This window comes from Dicentrarchus labrax, unplaced genomic scaffold, assembly GCF_905237075.1.
Source record: "Dicentrarchus labrax unplaced genomic scaffold, dlabrax2021, whole genome shotgun sequence".
In the NCBI taxonomy this organism is placed as follows: domain Eukaryota; kingdom Metazoa; phylum Chordata; class Actinopteri; family Moronidae; genus Dicentrarchus; species Dicentrarchus labrax.
The window spans coordinates 6370243-6385441 of NW_026136718.1; the positions used below are offsets into that span (position 1 = coordinate 6370243).

General features: G+C 37.9%; 1 protein-coding gene across 1 annotated transcript in view; it reads right to left on the reverse strand.

Moving 5' to 3' along the window:
- The window catches only part of LOC127350462 (contactin-associated protein-like 4), a 97709-nt gene that overhangs the window by 25668 nt on the left and 56842 nt on the right, over nt 1-15199 (reverse strand). The window contains exons 10-11 of the mRNA XM_051377142.1: nt 14016-14187; nt 5059-5165 (exon numbers count right to left, since the gene is read on the reverse strand). Coding sequence (XP_051233102.1) covers nt 5059-5165; nt 14016-14187 — 279 coding nt within the window. The remainder of the gene's footprint in view (nt 1-5058; nt 5166-14015; nt 14188-15199) is intronic.

A 15199-nucleotide genomic window follows, 5' to 3' on the forward strand; every position in this document is an offset into this window, starting at 1 on the left:
CATCTTAAATAATTAAATCCTACAGTGCACTGTATCAGAAGCTTCCAGATCCACATACAGAATGGAAGGAAGGTTAATAATAAACTGTTTTTCTCTATTACACGTTTGGTAATAGAGAAAAAAAATCGGAACATGACCTGATAGCAACAGAGTTTAAAGCAAGTATTTGTGAAGGAAACATTGCCCTTAGTAATTCCTAAATGCAAAGTTGGGATTACTACACTTAACTCTATTTCTTTCTGGCTCCATTTCAACATTTATGTCAAAGAGATGATGTTAATTATTGCAAATGGTTATACACTTGGAAGAAACTGCTCTGTTTGGAGAAGTAGTTCCCAAACACATAATAGAGTACATCATCTGATAGATGGCAAGATGTGGAGGAACATCCTCACTGCAACAAAGGACAGATCCAAACGTAATGTTCTTTCAAAAAGTCACTGAAACGAAAACTGATGAATCTCACATAGATGTTACTTTGGTTATTGCTGTTCTTTTCTTTTTGTTGGTCATTATTTGTTAAAATCAAGTTTTTGTTTTCATTGTAAGCTACTATAATCTGGAGTCATTTCACTGATTTCCTGATCTTTCTTTTTGGTTTTGGGGATCCAAACAAAGAATAAAAAGAATACAGATGAAAATAGAGCTTCAGGGTCATATGGAAGAGGTCGGGGTGGTGGAGGGAGCTGCAACAGTAATCAGTGTTGGCATCAGATAAGCCGCAGTGTAACAGTGAAAGCTGAGATTTTATAACACTCGTATGATTGGACATTACTAGTCAGCTAAACAGATGATGCATCAATGAGCCATTGATACTGTGACAGCTGCACCCAATCAGTGAATGTGAGTTTGACAAAATGCAGCCACATTTTATTGAGCAATCCATCTAATATGAAAATGTTCCTGCTGTAATTATAATTCTGGTGGTTCAGTCTACATTTAGTGATTTACTGATTAAACCTGGGCATCACATGATGCAATTTTACTATATCACCATAGCCATAAAATCATACATCATCATAATAAAATAACATTTATTCTAATGTCTTCTCACCAAAATCTGCAAAAAGTAAATATGATTTTACTTTTAAAATAATTTATTTTCTAACTTAAATTGTATGTTTAGACTGATGAGCACAATCTAAATCGGAACTGTTCAAATTTAAGGCATACCCTGACGACAGCAGCTTGTTCTGTATCCAAATTATATTAGCGAATGCCTTTTAGGTGTGAATTGCCCCGGAGGGAAGCACGTCCCTAACCCTATTTGGATTAGTTCTGTATTCTAAATAAATGTAGAAAAATAGAGCAGTGAACAAGATTAACAATTTTAAAAAAGGCACCAATCAATTAAAAACTGTTATGTAACAATAAAACAGGCAAATATGGAACAAAAATAGGTGAAAACAAATTATATAAAGCCCTCCAGTTACATAATGTTGTGCTCTGTAGAACACACACACTCTCTACACACAATAATGCAGGAAAAAAAGGCACAGAATTCAATCTATGAACAGTGGAAGAACGTTTCCCACATTGTATACACACGCATTTCATGTCAGTCAAACACTTTTCCCAAGACAGTGCGTTGATACAGCTCCAGAAAGGTTTTGACTCAAACATAACAATCTGGCACAGGGGTGATCAGTGTGTGTGTGTGTGTGTGTGTGTGTGTGTGTGTAGGAACCTGAGTTGGAACCAGCCCAGAGCTGATCACACCACCGCAGTGTAGAAAGATTCAATCAATGCTTGGCAGCGTAATCAAAGCCAGAATCTCTTTAATTTCTAATTTGACTCACCCAAAATACTGTAGGCAGTCTCAGTAAGTTGAAATCCATTTATGTAGAAAGAACAGTATGCCTTAGGACCCTCTCTCTTTGTCTGCCTTATCCTCACTCTCTCTTTAACTTTCTCTCTGTATGACTTCTTCCAGTTCTTGTTTCTTTTAATGGTTTCATCTTTGTCATCTCTCAACCCTTCTCTCCTTCCAATTGATTTTTTTCTGATAATGCACAGGAGGGAGTTGAATTGTTTCAGCCCACACTCAAAAAAACTCTCTCATAAAAACTGCCGATAAGGAACTCCAGGGCTTTTTTGCCCAATTTAAATAACCTTTTGCAACAAAAAGGTTCAATAATAATGTTTGAATATTCAATTATAATATTGCAATGATAATAATTGTGCAGAAAGTATTTTATTTTTAAGCGGTTCTTTGACTTTTTAGTCCTGTACCTAGGTTACTGCAGTAATTCAATTCAATTCAATTCAATTCAATTTTGTTTGTATAGCGCCAATTCATAACAGAAGTTATCTCAGGACACTTTTCAAATAGAGCAGGTCTAGACCGAACTCCTTATACCATTATTTACACATTAATTGTGGCCAACCGAGCTGTAGCTGTTTAATTTAGATATTTGTCTTGCACTTTGACCATCTCTGTTTCTTTAGAATGAGCATTTCTACAGAAGATATATGCACAAATTGTTAAATTAATGTCAGTTTAGGACAGAGGCAGGTCTAGAGGGTTGACACCTCAGCTGTCAACCCAGTTTTTGTATCAATTGCTCATTAAATTTAACACATTAATTTAGATTTAAATAATGCATATTTTTCTACCACCCTTTAATGTCTCCATGCTCTTGCCACCCCATGAATATTTCTCTATAGATCCATCTCTGGTTAAGGCTAGCTGTTACTATAGCTAGTCAGTTCGTTAACTTTTTAACGAACATTAACCGCAAACTGACAATTTAAAGCTCTTTGCAACACTAGCCTGATTCCAATAAATGAGATGGATCACCAAGCAACATATGGTAAGTACAGTAATCTAAACATTGATCAACCGATTTGACTTCTCCCTCTAGAGCCACTTATTTTAAGCGTGTTCTAAATTGCTTCATTTAATGTTAAACTTTTCTAATGAACCACCAACTTCATACCTCTAAAAATCTAAATATGAAACATCACATAATTTGTTCTGACATAGTGGCTGATGTGCGCTGTTTGAAGCAAGAAGTGGGTGAAAATTGTTGCTTTCATCTACAGCAGCATGCCAGCCCTTTGTTCTTCCTTCAGCTTTCTCTCAGTGGATAAAGTGACACTTTATTTCTGCATTATGTATTACCAACTTATTTGTTATTTTGTTAAGAAGCAGTATATCAAATTTGGTGCAAACCTATCCATGAGTAACCACATGCCTAACAGGTAATGTAATTTTTAGAAAAAAGCCATCATAGGTTTTTTTTACTGGAAGCTCCTTTTGTGCTAAAAGTATGTTTAATTTAATTTGCACCTGACGCAGAGGGGAGGGAAAATGTGTAGCTTGTGTTTCTTCATTGTTTTCTGTGCTTTATAAAACTGCAGCACTTACAGTTTAGTTTTTTAATATGACTTCATCCTAGTTACATTAGCTTTCCTTAAAAGAGGAGATATTGTTCTCATGTTTGAATTGATTCTTTGTTGAGTGACTAAATGATACAGTTTGATTGACGGGTGTTGTCATCATGTCCAACGGGACTTAAGTGAAAGGCAGCTTGTCACATCATTTTACAGACTGGGCTAGAGTTAAACACACACACATACATCAACACACAAATATGCATGCATGTTCAAAAAATTAACAAATAAAATAAGAAGACAAAAGATAGTGGGCCACCTGCAGGTGTCAGAAATCCCAAAAAAGACTCTTTAAGACTTTAAAATTAAATGGAAGTCTAATTTACTCAGCATAATAAAGTACCGGCAATCTGTTTAGTCAATTCCCGATTGAACACAGCTAATTAAAGTTCTGAAACAATGGAGAGGGGAAAAAATGAAAGGAAATTAAGTGTTAGGGGACACAGGGTCTCACTGATGCAATGAGAACATGTCTGGAATACTGTTTTAATCCTATTCTCTTTTAATTGAAGGCTTCATTCACAATTTGTTAGATGTTTTTTCCAACATTCAATATCCAGCTGAATATAGAAAGTTACATTGAGAGACAATAGGGAGAAAAGTGATGACTCTAGTTATCTGTGCATTACTGTACTTTGCTGTTTCAGCTATTTAAGACACAAAACATTTTAAACGTATCATTCACACATAATCAGCGTTATCATCAGCAAAACAGAAATTTCAACAAAATCATTTCAAAAAGCTTAATGAAATATGTTTTCAACTATGACAAGAAAAACATACCAATAGCTAATTAAATTAACATTTGTGCTTCTACTGTATGTTAACAGAATCAGTCAAGTTAGATTTTTTCCAGCATAACCATATTTCTACTCTCTCACTTGAGTTACAAGCTCTATGAACACAAAATGAAAAAAAAAAAACACACTTTTTATATAAATAATTGAATACATTTGCTTTATTTTTTATTTTTTGGCCTTTATGCCTTTATTTGATAGAGAGACAGCTGGAGATAAACAGGAAAGGGGGACAGAGAGAGAGGGGATGACATGCAGCAAGGGGCCGCAGGTTGGATTCGAACCCAGGCTGCTGCGTATGTAGGTTGCCAGCTCTGCCGACCGAGCTAACCGGGCGCCCATTGAATACATTTTAAAAACAAACAAGTGCAGTGAATTTAAAGCTACTATGTGTATAATTTGAAATTCCAGACTTTTGTCCAGTTCCTCATCTATTCCTATGTGTATGTTTAAATCACAGATGATAGATGATCATAATAAATAAAGAGCATTTTAGCATCTTTCAGCTCAATATTTTGCTTTTAATCCTCACGACTTTATGGTTTGGGTTCACTCTCACTGTTTCAGGCAGGAAAAGCCTAAACAAGCCGCTGTACACAAGCTGTCCAGTATCAAACAACAGACAGGCACAGTTAGATACTAACTGGTGATCATAGCTGAGCATTTAGCAACTAAAAAGTTAGTGGAGACCAAAAACAGAGCTAAAACAGAGAGAATAATGGATTTACATTCCCTTGGTAGCCAGAAAAACAACTTAAAGATGGCTGACCATATTCTAACACTTTAGTAATTTTTTCTTTAATCTTTATATTTCTGGCTTCAAGCATTTTAAAGATCTGCAGAAGCACTGTTGCTGGTTACTTACAGCTGTGGCAGGTGGCTCCTCTGTAGCCACTGTTGGAGCAGTTACAGTGGAAGGTGCTCCATGACTGAGTACATCTACCTCCATGTTCACAGTGACTGGGGGAGCACCTGAGAGACAGACAGAGACACAGTTACAGACAGAAAGAGTACCTGTCAAAAGTTCAGTAAAAAGTTTCTCAAGGATGTTGAAATGAAAAGGAACAACAGGCCTTCAGCACACCTTACTGTTCTGGTGAGCAGGTGTGTAGGAGGGACCGGAATAAAAGTTTCAATCTTTTAAAAGAAATTTTCACAAGTCTTTCTTTTCATGTCAAGTGGAGCACAGGTGTATGTTGAAACACCTCTTTGTTAGTCCTGTTAACTAACATTGCATCAGCCAGAGACAAAACTTTTGAACTCCCACCCAACCCGACTCTCAAAGAACAAAGTCACATTATATAATTTATTTTCATGTTTCTGGGCGGTAAAAGAGACACAGTTTTTCAAGATACGGGACCAGATTTCTTTCCTTACTCTCCCATCTGCTGAGCTGCTCCTAAGATGCACACAGGACACATTTTTCTTTTGCTTAGGCATCAACTTTGTAGCTGCTGTATTGTGTAGCAGTGTGTCCTACAAAATTATGTGTTTTTGTTTGATTTTCTGTATAAAGTTTTAAATTCTCTCATCTGTGGCCATCACTGATCACGTCCACTAGCCTGTTCATCCTTTGAATAGTGGGTAGACCCTCTGTTGTATTATCAATATTTCAAAATCCAAACACAACATGCCAGTGCAGTGGATGATGTCCACAGATTCCCACTCGATGAGAGTGTATTTGTGCTGGTTGAAGTGGTGCTAATAGAGGTGAGGGAAGGTCATTTGCTGTTGAGAGCCTATAACATTGGAAGTCAGCTGCAAAAAAGTTTAATTTATTGTATACTTAGCTGGGACCAAGTGCAATTAAATCAACTGTAGTTGAGTACTAACAAGTTAATTTGTATTTGCAGTCGTGTGGGCAGAATGTACAACACACAAGAGCATTGCATTAACAGTGATTCTGACATCCAGTAACACCCAATAAGTTTGACTTTAAAATAAATATAATTGGGTGAGCCACCCAAATATTGTAAATTCTGTACCATTGGGAAACACTAGTCCATGCAACATAGAAGAATCAGATTTATTGCCAAATATTTTCAAAATCAGGAATTGGTAGAAGAGAGGACCTCGATATTTTGGCGTATAACAAAAACATATTAAGAGAGCAGAAGTTCTACATATATAGTATATACAATTGAAACATTTATAATTAAATTGGAAAACAAAATTATAAAATATGTCAAATATCAGTTTACTCCATGGTCTGAGTGAATACTCAGTTCTGATTGGCTGCAGGTTGTCCGTTAATTCCTGATGTAGGAACCCTACTTAGTAATTCCAGTGATATCTGTTCACCGTTTTAAATTAATGCACCAAAATAAGTTAAATGAAACATTTTACAACACTGGGAAGTCCTTCTGTGCCTCATCCTCTGAACACAGGTTGGCAACTGTAACACTCGAGCCCCTACACTGCCTCTCTGAACTTACTGATACTTTTAATTAGTGATCCAACATCTATTCCACTGGGCCGTCAGGACACATGCCCTGTCGTTTGTTCATTAAAATCTTGATGTTGATTTGGGGACGGTGACATATCTGGATAGCTAACTAGCCTTGCTGTTAAACATACTGTCAAATTACATTTACTGTTTGCCAACCGTATGCAGTGTTACTGACTTTGAATCTAGCTAACATAATGTTTGCTCTCTGGCTTGTAGCTGAGCCAAAGGGCTCTAACGTTATGAGTGTAAATAACTTCCATTGCCAAGTCCTATCCAAGGTTCATCTTATTTAATTAAGTAGTGGACAATGTTTCCATTGTATTAGAATTAAAACATTGAAACAAGAGTTATGCCTTGTGAAAAACTTTTGATTTTGATTTCAAAACATGGAATAATCTTTTTTCTTTGGCAAGTGAATATGGTATAAACAGGAGAATGCCCTTAAAAGTGTCCATAATCAGGACGGACCTCCCTGTCCATCATTAATTCCTGATAACAGTGGCCTCATCAGGCTTAGTCCCTTACTTAAAGTGAAAAGAGCTATACAGTGTTTGAAACAAAGAGGATAAAATGTGCAAAACATTATAATAATAATAATAATACATTTTATTTATAAGCGCTTTTCTAAATACTCAAAGACACTTTACATAAAAACATAAAAGCAGCAAAACAACATCAAATAGTAAAACATTAAAAACACATCAGACTAAGCTAAACATTAAAAGCAATTTTAAAAAGGTGTGTTTTTGTGAGTGATTTGAATGTTGGAAGGTCGGTACAGTCACGGATGTGTTTGGGGAGAGAGTTCCAGAGGGAGGGGGCAGCTACAGAGAACGCTCTGTCGCCCCAGGTTTAACCAAAGAATGTGCAAATGTTCACATTATTTGGTCAATGTATGAAGAATATGTGCAATTGTGCAAACAATTTCCATTTCTATTCTATTTCCATTTCCATAGGTCATAACTGTGTTGCTCAGAAACAGCTTGGGTTCAAGTTTATTTCCTTTAACCTTTTATACTACTGAACACTAATATAGAGTACGGTATAAATAGGAAATAAACTCGGACCCTTTTGGAATGTTAAGTGTAAAACAGTTGAACTGAATTATGTATTTGTTGACTCTCAGGTGGGAAAACTAGTTTAACAGCAAAATTCACCCAAAAACTACTTTAGAGAGGTGTTGTCAACACACAATCACACTCATACATGTGTCCTTCTACACTTAGCATAACATTTACAATCATAACGTCATACCCTCAACCATTAATCTAACATTAACCAAATGTCACAATGGTCTAAAATTCAAGTACAAGAGAGAAGAAACCCACTCAAAATATTTCTCAAGTAAAGCAAGGTATCCAAAAGGATGAAAGACAGGTGCCTTCAGAGGATTTAGGAATTAGGATGGTGCAGGATGGAAGGAGAGAGAAGAAGAGGAGATGGAAAGGAGGAGGTGAGCCAGAGGGCTGCTGGTGATGGAGGGAAGGATTGGAGAAGAGAGCAGCAGCGAGCTAGAAGCAGCAAATGGGTATCAACTGTATCTGGACAGTGAACCTGAGGGAATGAGGTCAGGGGACTGTAGCTAGAGAGACACAGAAAGAGAGGATGTGTGCACACTATGGAGTTAAATAATGATGATGGTTTGAATCATGACAATCAATAACAATGGATGAACTGCTTTCTCACTGCCAAAGTGATTTTGATAAAAAAGGCGTTTGATCATTAGAAGACAGTGAAACTCGTAGCAAATTAAATTATTTCTTCCAAGTCCAGCCCACGTTTTATAGATATCATAAGACCTTTTCTTACGGTGCTGTTTCAGTTCAGAGTATTTATTTCCTAAGTTGATTATTACAGTGGTTATTTTTAAAACTAAGTCTGAACACAATAACCAATGGGATCTTTTTATGTTAAAGAAATAGTTTGACTTTTTAGGAAATACACGTATGTGATTCCTCTTATGAGTTAGATGATAAGATTATTACCAATTTCATGACTCTATAGTAGGATAGGAATAAATAGGAATAAATAATAAGAAATAAATAGAAACAGGGCGTCTGACAAAAATACAGCTCAAATCAGTGAGCAGCACAGTAATTGCGTCGCATTCAGTTGGGACACGGTGTTAGATGTTTTATACTGCTTCCTCCTGATTCCAGTCTTCGTGCTAAGCTAAGGTAACTGGCTGCTGGTTGCAGCTTCATATTTATCGTACAGACATGAAAGTGGTATCTTCTCTTCTAGCTCTTAGAAAGAAAGCAAATACCAAAAACATCAAATTGTTAGTTTAAGGGGATCATTTTTAATATTTTCCCATATTGGGAGCTTTCTCACGTGTACAATCCCCGTGTTTCCTCTATGTTGATTTTGGAGCGGCGGCCCGCCGCTGTTAAATTTCTGCCGCCACGGTATCAGAAATGGGGCAGACGCACAATGTAGTCACGGTTGCCTTTTAAATGATCCTGCCGACATAATGCACCCCGTTGGCTGCCGCTCACATTGCAATTGAACAACAGTAACAACAAAGTAGAACTATTCAGAGGTTATTGGGGCTGTCCAGTTTAACTCCACATACTGTTGTGTTGATGTAGCTTATTGTCAAAACGTTTGCTTTCTTCCAAGTCGAGTATTAAACTAAAAACGTCACCGTGGTGGATCCGTTTTAGTTGGACAACGTTCAACTTGTCAGTTCTCAGCTCAACATCCTGATATCAAACAGCTGGAAACATTAGAACGGTAAATATATTTGTTTGTGTCGCAGCGAAGTGTCACTTCTGTTTCATATCATACATAAAACGTTTGCCGGGGGGGGTTGTTCAGAAGGGGCCTGCCCCCACTGCTAAAAAAAATCCTAGAGGAAACACTGCAATCCTACAGATCCATCCTGTTATTTTAAAACTCTTTAACATTCACTCATTTGAAGATGACTTATCATCAACACTGTGATATGAAGTTAACATTATTAAACTACTAAGCCCAATTTCCTCTATAAATGAATTAGAGGCGAAACACATAAAATACCACAATTTACCAAGACGCTTCTCCCATGCAGGCTCCAGAATGAATGCCTGCCTGGAGAAAATACTTTATCTTCATTGTAAGAGCAGACAAGAAGAGCAGGTAGACAAATGTCTGTGCAGTGCATGTACCTATTTTGCTGTATTCTTTTTACCATCCACTTTATCCCTACTCCCACTGCACTTGGCAAAAGTTTGGGAAAATTCTACTTTTCTTGGCAAGAACCATCTGTAGCCACAGTGGGCGACTCTTTCCAGCAGCGTTCGTGGAGTTTTCTGTCATTGTCTCAACATCCAGCTCGCTGTCGGCAGTGTATGCAGCCTCAAACAGGAACACAGAGAGAAAATTACAGAGAGGCTCAGAAACAGAAGCCTGGGTCAAATGGACTGCAGCCTGTATCACTAAATCTACTATAAATCTTTTCAGAGCTAAAAGTTTCATGTTTTGCAAGCACTTCGTCCTCTATAAATCTCCGGAGGGCTTCTAGCTTGACTAACAATTTGCAATGCAACGTGACAGCGTACTGAACCACAGCTCAGATCACAGGACTCCTGGATTAACTGAACGAAGAGACTCTGTACCTTATCTTAAAGTTTCTAGTGCGGTGTGACAGTGTCCTATAACGTAGCTTGGATCACAGGGCTTGCATCCAATCTCACTGGTTTCTATTACTGCCTCTGGCTAAACCAACACAGCACAGTGCCTCCCCCGATCTGCACACAATTACTGGACAGGTAGACTGGGATGTCCTACAAAGACTTCAAATAACTGCAGTCTGCTGAACAGCATGAGAGAGAGAGAGAGCGGAAAGGTATGTAATTTTATCCTTTCAGTCTGCTCTGCACCTGGTCCTGGGTATGCTGCACACATCTCACACACACACACACACACACACACACACACACACACACAAGGAGTGACACAGGAGTGTGAAGGGTACAATGTGTCTATTTGAGTCCCTGGTCTTAGTGAGTCACAGACATGTCACTGGCAGACAGATATACAGACAGTCAGACACAACAAGAAGAGAGGTCCTCTTGGTGACCTGTGTTTCTTTTTATTTCTGGATGTGTGTGTTTTGACAAGCTGTATTATTAAGTTGTCAAGAATGGGACAGAAGCAAAGAGGTCAGAATTACTGCGTCCTGACAGCTTAATCTATCTCGCTTCAAAACATACAGTCATACAGTGTGGAGAGAGGTCGATGAGAGGGAGTAGTAAGTTCAGAGAATTCACAGCCTTCGACAGCAAGTGTGTCCTAAAGGTGTCAGTATGCTTCGAGCAGGTGCTTGTTGGATTCCACTCCCATGTCCTATTTTGAGGTGTCCAGCAAGTTTTGTAATTTTCCTGAATTTAAATGAGAGACTGTCTGAAACTGTGCACCATTATCCCCATTCGTATGATTAATTGTGGCATACCTACCCCTCTCTACAAAGGCAGACTTTTCACAATGCCTTTGAGCATGGCCTTTTGCAATAGCTATTAACATGTTTGCCAATCTATGTGGTCAAAAGGAACTAGTTTATTTATTGCATATCGGTCTGGCAAAGACTCTAGGATATCACTGCACCCAGGTAAGAAATAGTCTGCCACATAATCCTGCGAATACACTTTTTTGTACTGATTAAACAAATTTTGGAGCGAGCCAGGCTAATTGTTTGCCCCCAACACTTCCAGTCTTTTTCCTAAACTAGGCTAATCCTGGTTCCAGCTTCATATTCAATGGACAGACACAAGAGTGGTAGCAATCTTTTCATTTAACTCTCGGCTAAAAAGAAAATAAGCGTATTTCCCACTATGTCGATTCTATTCCTTTTAAAGGTCTTCCTTAGTTTTCATTCTTGTCATTTCTGGTGTCCTTCATAATGTGTTTTGCACAATATTTAATGACCAAAGAATGAATCCAAGATAAAAAACACAAAGGTGGAAAAAGTTTTTGGAAGAGCCATCAGAGAAAGCATTGAAATTCATGGAAACGCGGACATTCAGTGCAACAACAATGGAATACTTAAATTGCCGCTTATTAATCAGCAGGGCCTGACGCCTACCACCAACCCCTAATTGTAAAGCTGTGCCCTATCGTGGTATTTTTAAAGTATGAGATCAAGCAGAAGGAGATGCAATACATTTGCCTCTCAGTGCTAATTAATGCATTTAGCAGCACATACATAAAGTCTTTAAGTCTCTCCTCAGGAATACATTTAGGTATAGCCAGTGTGGTACAGTAAGTGGCCAAGAATGAAATTAATAAATGGCTACATGTTGTTTCCTTTTCAATCCCTGATTTCTCTTTTCAACGTGATTTCTTTCATTCTGTGTTCTAAACAAGTAACTTCAGCCACCCCAGAGAGATGGTTCAGATCTGGATTCTTACATAATTTTGTGTGGAAGAAGGTGTGTGGATTATAAGAAATATCCTCCTCCAAAACCTTTCCTTGAATAAAAAGCCCCAGTCAGAAGGCGATCAGATGGTATATTTTGATACCCCTTTAATACACAATGACGGCCATTAAAGGAAATATTTTGTACTAACCTTTCCTTCACCTCACCACTTTAGTAATGAATGTGTATTATATTTCTACCTGTGCACTTTTTTGAGAAGTGTGCATGTGTGCTGTACATAAAATCTATACAACATACACATTACAAAGAACATGTAAATACATCTATATTACATAAATGGGTTTTAAAACACACAAATATGCCTGTAAATGCAGTAAACTGTGAAATAAGAGTCCAGACTGCACGCTGCTGCACTCTCCAAGGTCCTGATCATGCAGTTAGTCAGCAGCAAGGCAGCTGTCCAAGGAACCAGCCTCTGTCCACACCGACGGCCACTGGGACATTCCAGCCAATGAGTGCCATGTCTAATATTGATTTCATCTGTTTGGTAGGTTAATTATCCCTGTGCTGCTTTGTTCTGGTTGCTGAGTCTCGAGTACGCCTCCCTCAATTACTCCTTTGTTTATTTTGTATCTCTCAGAGAGATCAGTTAAAATATAAGGTTGCTGATATTCTATGTTTTTGTTATTATCAACACTTCCCATTAAAACGTGTGAGAAATTATTGCTGTAATGTGAGCCTTTGATTATTTTTGGCTGCTCAAAACACCAGCACCGCAGTTGTTTGACATAACGATTTAAAAGTATTTTTTGGGCTTTTATTGCCTCTATTTGACAGTGACAGCTGAAGACAGACAGGAAAGGGGGGCAGAGAGAGGGGATGGCATGCAGCAGGGGGCTGCAGGTCGGATTTGAACCCTGGGCCACTGCAGCAAGGACTCAGCCTCGGTACATGGGACGCCAGCTCTACCAACTGAGCTAACCAGGAACCCTGCCTGATTTAAAGTTAACAGAAGCTGTCAATCAAGGTACAAGGAGGTCTGTGTGGAAAGTGACCAATCATAAGAGGGCCAGTGCCTCCCTCCTGTACCCAACTTGTCAAAAGTTAGGATGATTCGTGGAAGCAGTACTTCACTTTGAGAGCAGAGTTATCTGTGAAAGTGTGTATGCCCTCCAGTGCTCGCTAAGCAGAAGTCTCTCGCGCATAGTGGCTGCTTTGTGCGCTTTCTGCTTAGTTGCACACACACAGATGCTATTCTCTGCCTCTCCATATGTCTTGTTTTTCGCTCGCAGCTGCCTGTACAACTCTCGGTTGTTGAATTTCCGTGCGAGGACTTATGTTCTTCAAGTAGTCGTTAATATTCCCTTCTATGTAGTAATATAATTTGCTCGCAAGCATGTTTTGTCATGCTTGTGACATGACATATAAATCTAACGCCATTACTCAGCCCCAAGTCCATTTGTTACTATTGCTAAATGTAAATCTTTACAAATGCATTATGAATATATACTTCCATTTTTTTTAAGTGTATTTGTTGGAGACTATTTTCAGTTGTTGACTGTGTGTGTGTTTGTCTGAAAATAAACGTAGGAAAATGTAAGACAATGCAAAGGTTTGGCTCATTGATATATTTTAAATAAGTTTACATACAGACAATTATATTTGTTAGTAGATCAACTACTTGTTTGTTTTGTTTGATTTTCTAATGGGACTTGAAGATTAAAAGAAATACAGAATGTCACCAGACTTATCCTTTAAATCATTATTCCCTTTCTGAGTCATAGAGTGACATTTGCCAAGTCTAGTTAATTAGCCTTGTTGATGTTGTTGTTGTTGTAATGTCAACAAAAGTAAGGAAGTCCTGGACTTACCGTCCCCTGTTTCTATCAGTGCTTTGGTATTTATAATATGATTTTGTTGTGTGTGTCTGTGTGTGTGTGTGTGTGTGTGTGTGTGTGTGTGTGTGTGTGTGTGTGTGTTATAAAAGAAGAAAATAATTCAGAAGGTACTGACCTGTCGATGATGCCACACATATCAATCAGCAAGTGGCTGTAGTTTCCCAGCAGCCTTTGCTGTACCTTGATCAGATCAACAGGTTGGTTATCCAGAGTCAAGAGACGCATACAGCCCTGAAATACTTTGAAGGGATTCCGACACTCCTGACTGCTCTTCTGAACAGGACAACCTGAGGATGGAAAGAATCAATCAATGGTTGTGCTACAGCTTTGTGTTTGTTTTCATGCTGTTTTCTTTGCAGGATCATCAATAAACATGGAGTTGAATTAATATAAATTGACTAACCCCCCCCCTCCTCCCTCCATAACTTATGTTCATTATGTTTTCATGATGGACAAAATACATGGATACTGTGTACACTCTATGTAGCTATCTACTTTTATGTCATCTGAATATAAAATATAAATAAAGTATGTGAAACCATAAAATACACAGTTTATCTTTTCCGGGTATCAAACATTTGAGACCTAATAAAACAGAGACTGTAGAGCCAGTTGAAAACAAACGCCACTTCCCACTGTCAGTCCCAGTGTCAGAATACTACTGTTGTCATAATTAAACACCATTCATGTATTTGTGAGTGACAGAATTTGTCTTTTAATGAAATAACTGAAGTCTATTGATATTATTAAAAAGTGCATTAAAAAATAAGACTGAGGTACTGTGGTCAAATCTAGAATTAAGCTAAAATCACCTGTGCCTTTTAACTAATTTGTATATTATTAAGTGTGCTATATGAATGGCTGTTGATGGAGATGCTGTTCATAATAACAGATTTATCAGGTGGTACCAGAAGGTTGACATTCTCAGTATATGTCTAACATCATCACTTATGGATGTCACCTTTAATATGAGGTTTAAAGTTCACTGTGATATTCTGTAGGGGGGTTCAAACTTACATTAATCTGTGTTAGAAGTGATAATGATGTATTGTTGAATACCAGTATAAAATCCTTCCTGACTGACAAGCTGTGAAGAACGCTGAATATTTTTCCCACTCAGACAAAAGTTGAGAATGTATGCCACTTTAAGTCACTTGTGATACAGGATGAATTAGCCCAACAGACACAGCAATATTTACAGCATTAGCCTAAAAATCTATTCTTATCCTGTCATTTTAAAAGGGCTCGACATTCAGCGCTGTACATTGATTCTCTCTCTAAAGACTGCACTTCTTCGCT